Source organism: Camelina sativa, chromosome 13 (assembly GCF_030686135.1).
Source record: "Camelina sativa cultivar CO46 ecotype springtype chromosome 13, ASM3068613v1".
Classification (NCBI taxonomy): domain Eukaryota; kingdom Viridiplantae; phylum Streptophyta; class Magnoliopsida; order Brassicales; family Brassicaceae; genus Camelina; species Camelina sativa.
In genome coordinates, this window is record NC_141892.1 from 17,326,274 (window position 1) to 17,331,665 (window position 5,392).

The window sequence follows — 5,392 nt, forward strand, 5'->3', positions numbered from 1 at the left end:
GCCTTTCGATACAATCAAATAGAAAGCCCCGAGGGCGCCATATTCTAGGAGCCCAAACTATGTGATTGAATAAATCCTCCTCTATCTGTTGCGGGTCGAGGACTCCTTCCCCTTCTTCAAACTCCGATTCGTATTTTTCATAGAGAAATCTCTGATCAACGATAGAACAAGATCCATCTTGCATCATATATAAGGGATCCCTTGGTTCGGAGCGAAAAAGCAATGTCACTCGATCATTATCAAACTGACTGCAATCTTTTTCTGTCCGTGAGGATCCCACCAAAGCGCCTTGCACTTCTAATAGGCCATGAACTAGATCCGAATCATTCTCAATGAATCCATAAGAAGTGATCCTATTTTTTTCATCGGGTACGGGTAGAGACCAAAGGTCTTGAGCGACCGATCCGGCAGAACAACTCAAAAGATAAAGAAGTATCGTGAATTTCTTCATGCTCGTTCCAAGCTCGAAGTACCATTTGTAGAAATAAGAATCCCCTTCGTTACATGATTTCTTCTTCATATAGATAGATATAGGATCTATGGGGCAATTACTTATAAGTACATTTTGTGCAACAGCCCTTCCTATCTGATAGAAAAGGATCCCATGATCCTGAACCGATCTTACCTGGGATCGCAAATCCCAAGTTTGTCTATGAAGAGCAGATCTAATTGTATTAGTGTCTATAATTGATTTCTTCTGTGTAATACTAATTGATAGGGCCTCATTGGTAAGTGCTACAAGATCTCGTGCACTGGAACCCATGGTTATAGACTCGAATCCATTAGTATGGAACATTTCTTTTCCAAGTGAAATCCCCTAGTATAGGAAAGAGTGAAAAAGTGCTTTCGTTGTTGTGGAATAAGAAGCCTTCGTATTTTAATGCATGTATTTAATTTATTCGGGGCTATTAGAGCGGGATCCACTTTTTGGGGAATATGAGTCGAAGCAATAACAAGAATATTTCTAGTGGAACATCTTTCACAATCCCTGGAGAGCGAGTTCACCAATAGACCGAGGGCTAAGTAACTCGACTCATTCACATCAAGATCATGAATGTTTGGAATCCATATTATGCAAGGAGACATTGCTTTTGCTAATTCGAATTGAAGGGTGATATAAAATCGGTCTATTCCCGACATCATATCCATAGTTAGCGCATTCATCATAGTTAGAAGCTCCCGCTCCGTATCAAGTTCACGATCAATATCGTTACTAGCATCAATATCGTCACTATCATCAATATCGATATCATCAATAAAAAAACCTTTCGGCTTGTTATCCAGGAACTTGTTCAGAAATACTGTAATGAAAGGAACATAGGAGTTTGTCGCTAGGTATTTGAGCAAATAGGATCGTCCAGTTCCTATAGAACCTATCACTAAAATACTCCTAGAGGGGGATAGGGCTAAGCGGAGCGAAAAGGTTTTCCATGAGACGGGAAATGAAAACTATTAGCCCCACACGAAGTTTGTGAATAAGTGATTGTCTGATAATGAGCAAGGAATATCCGTCTTTCTGCTAAACAGGATGTATTGAACTCATAATTCATTAGATACTTTTTATGAATGTCAACTAAGTATCGTAAGTAAATTGTTCCCGGTTGTTCAATCATTTGATAACCAGAGTCATTCTTTGATAAATGATCACTATGAGTCAGACTCAATAGAATTTGATCAATCCTTTTTTCTGCCCTTAAGGTGGAGAACTGAACCAAGAATTCTCTTTCTTTATCATCAATCGAATCACTGTTCGCGACCCAGGATTCTATTTTATCATCAATCCAATCACCGCTCACGTTTTTTCTTTTTCTTATCAATGAATAGATCTCTTTACTTGTATGACTTAGATGTCTCGTATTTCTCGAAAAAGTGATTCGATTGATGGGATTTGGTATGATACTTATGAGATCGATGATATCGATGAAATTTTTTTTCAAATCTTTCTTCTTAGAACGTATTGATTTGACCCCATAAGCGGGATCACCACCCCATAGCATGTTGCCACCAGAACCCCGTATTTCTTCTAGACAATCTCCTAATTGTTCCAGAGCAACTAGAAAAAGATTCTTTAACCAGAAAGAATTCAGTTCAGATGTAGGATACCTATCCAGAAGTTTTCGCAACTCAATCATGTATGATGGAATCATCAAAGATTTGATCTTTTCGAACTCTGTCTGTAACTCACTATAGGCTCGGGAAACAAAGAGAAGATGTGTACGAACGATATATCCAGCAACAAGAAGAAGGAAAAGGATTGAATAGAGGACCTCACGAACATTTGGCGATCTCAGATGTGTCGATATCAATGATGACTCATTATTTCGATGAATCATTTCTTCGGACAGAAGAAGATTATGTAAAGACTTACTCGAAATCTCACTTATCAGATTCCTTTGTGGAAGACACAATTTTTTCTGAAGAATTCGCCATGATATATCTAATCCATGCATAATATCATGAAAAATGGATACAAATTTTTGACTGCTACTTAGTATCCGCAATAGGTCTGAAAAAGTATCTAAAAATATCAAATTTAGATATTTGTACCCTGTCGAAGTAAAGAACCATGGCATATATGTTTAGAATAGATTCCATTTTGAGAGAGTTGAAAAAGCACTATCTCGTTGAAAGGTTCTATCCATCTGCCCTTTGTCAACGCATTTTTTTAGGCAAAGACTCCGTTTTTTCCTCTGTAAATATTTCTCAGAACATGGAGTGTGAATCAAACCCATGTTTGAATTGAAATTGAGATACTGATGCAAGCTCTTCTCTTCTGAATCGGATAGATTCATATCTGAAAGAGTTTGACAATACGTTCTTTCAAAATTGACTCTTTGTCCCTCTATTAGAGTCCCATTCGCCTCCACCCGGAGACGGAGCAATGTTCCAATTTCAAAGAGGCTAAGGTTTTTGCTGCAGCTACTTTGTCAAAGGAGTTGCCTGCAACATACCGTTTCACCTCTAAATTGGGTATTGATGCACAAGTTCAGTTTATTTACCCTTGGCTTCCTTCTCGCTGCTCAGGCTGCTTGAAGTGGGGTCATCGGAATGCTGACTGTAAGAGGAAGTCCAGTACGAGCACCCATCAGGAGAACTCGGACAGTGTTGACAAAGAGGGTTCGCCTGCAATTCAGAATGTTGAAGTTACCACTATAATAGATTCAGGGACGCCTTCTGCGAACAAGGTCGTGGAGACAGGGGATTCAACTGGAGCTTTGCTCTCTCGCAGGAGGTGGCTACCCACACCACAGTCGGCTCTGCAGAGCAAGATTGGTCTGTTATTTCACCGGCGAAAGCAAGTAGAGGGGGTGAGCTTCGGGTGGAAACATCAGTAGTAGTTTGACCTTCTCGTTATGGTGTTCTACTTTCTGAAACAGGTGATACAGAGCAGGAGGACTCACGCATTGATATGGCCTTGCAGAGTCAAGATCATGAAGAGGGGGAGATTGTTCCTGCTGTTAAGAAGAGTGGTGTTGTTGACCCGAGTATGAGGGCATTAAGCCAAGTTGATAATTCAATCAGGAAGTTGCCTCCACATTTGGGGAAAGGCTCCACTAAGCAATCTGAATCTTCTACTTACCCACCAAGGATGCTACTCCGGGTGTGTACAGTAGGAAGAGGTCCTCCAGGAAGCGTTAAGTAAGTCGGGCTTCTTTTGGAATGTGTGTGGTTTAAACACCACATCTAAGCATTCCGTGATAAAGAAGTGGGTGGAGGGGGAGAAGTTTCAGTTTGGATGTGTTTTGGAGACTCGAGTACAGGAACAGCAAGCTCCAAAGGTGTTTGAGGATGTTTTTCGAAATTGGTCGGTTATTACAAACTATGAATATTCACGGCTTGGTCGTATTTGGGTTGTGTGGAAGCCTACAGCTCGATTAACGCCTTTCTTTAAAAGTGATCAAGTTGTAACTTGTTCGGTTTGGTTGGAGGGTGAGGCTACTGAGTTTTTCTGCTCTTTTATTTACGCATCAAACTTTGATGATGTGCGGAGAAGTTTGTGGGATGATCTGCGAGCACACTATGATTCTCTGATTATTCGTAGCAAGCCGTTGATGTTGATGGGTGATTTTAATGTTACGTTGGATGTTGAAGAGCATTCTAGGGCAGACGCTTCAAACTTTACCACTGCGATGCAAGATTTCAAGGATTTCTTCAACTATTGCTCTTTAACAGACTTGGCTTACCATGGTCCACTGTTCACTTGGTGTAACCACATGGATGGTGATCTGATTTCTAAAATGTTGGGTAGGGTGCTGGTTAATGACACATGGGCTCAATCTTTTCCATGCTCATATACGGTGTTTAATGCAAGTGGTTGCTCAGACCACTTACGTAGTAGTATTCATCTGTAAGGTTCTGAAGAGGGAGAACGAAAGCGTAAACCTTTTAAGTTTGTTCATGCAGTTCTAGATTTAGAGGAATTCAAGCCCATGGTCTTAGAGTATTGGCAGAGCACCGAGTCTATCTTCTTATCTACTTCCTCTCTCTTTCGGTTTTCAAAAAAATTGAAAGGTCTAAAGCCAATAGTTCGTGCTATGGGGAAGGACCGGATGGGTAATTTGGTTAAACGAACGAAGGAGGCCTATGAGGATCTTTGTAAGAAACAGGCGGCCACTTTGGCAGCCCCGTCTCAGCAGTTAATGGCAGGGGAGAGTGCTGCTTTCTCTCGATGGGAGTTTGTAGCGAGGTTGGAAGAGAAGTACCTTAAGCAGAAATCTAAGCTTCATTGGCTGGCTGTTGGAGATAAAAATAATAAGGCCTTTCATCGTGCTGTCACGATTAGAGAGACTGTCAATACAATGCATGAAATACAATGTCCAAATGGGGTGGTAGTTTCCGGGGATGCCATTAAGTTGGAGGCGGAGAGGCACTTTAAGACTTTCCTTCAACATTGTCCTGAGGACTATGAGGGTATCACTGTGGAGGATCTCCAATCCCTTCTTCCTTTTCGATGCTCAACTGATGATGTGGCTATGCTTAAGAACACTGCCACGATGGAGGAGATCAAGACAGTCTTATTTGCTATGCCACGAGATAAGTCTTTGGGCCCTGATGGCTATATAGTGGAATTTTACAAAGCTATGTGGGATATTATTGGTCCTGAGTTGATTATTGTCGTACAATCTTTCTTTGTTAAAGGCTTTCTTCCCAAGGGATTGAATGCTACTATCCTCGCACTCATTCCCAAGAAGACTGAGGCTAAGGAGATGAAAGATTGCAGACCAATTTCATGCTGCAATGTGCTCTACAAAGTGATCTCAAAAATTCTTGCTAATCGGCTCAAGTTAGTGCTGCCTAAGTTCATCTCTGGGAACCAATCTGCCTTTGTGAAGGATAGGTTGTTGATTGAAAACGTCTTGTTGGCTACAGAGTTGGTGAAGGATTATCATAA

General features: G+C 41.0%; 1 protein-coding gene across 1 annotated transcript; it reads left to right on the forward strand.

The window, feature by feature from the left end:
* Positions 1 to 2,881: 2,881 nt before the first annotated feature.
* On the forward strand, positions 2,882 to 5,392 carry LOC147929679 (uncharacterized). Its single transcript, XM_087480691.1, has 6 exons — positions 2,882 to 2,900; positions 3,025 to 3,273; positions 3,378 to 3,601; positions 3,762 to 4,311; positions 4,405 to 5,284; positions 5,371 to 5,392. The coding sequence occupies exons 1-6, from the start codon at positions 2,882 to 2,884 to the stop codon at positions 5,390 to 5,392; spliced, it is 1,944 nt and encodes a 647-aa protein (XP_087336817.1).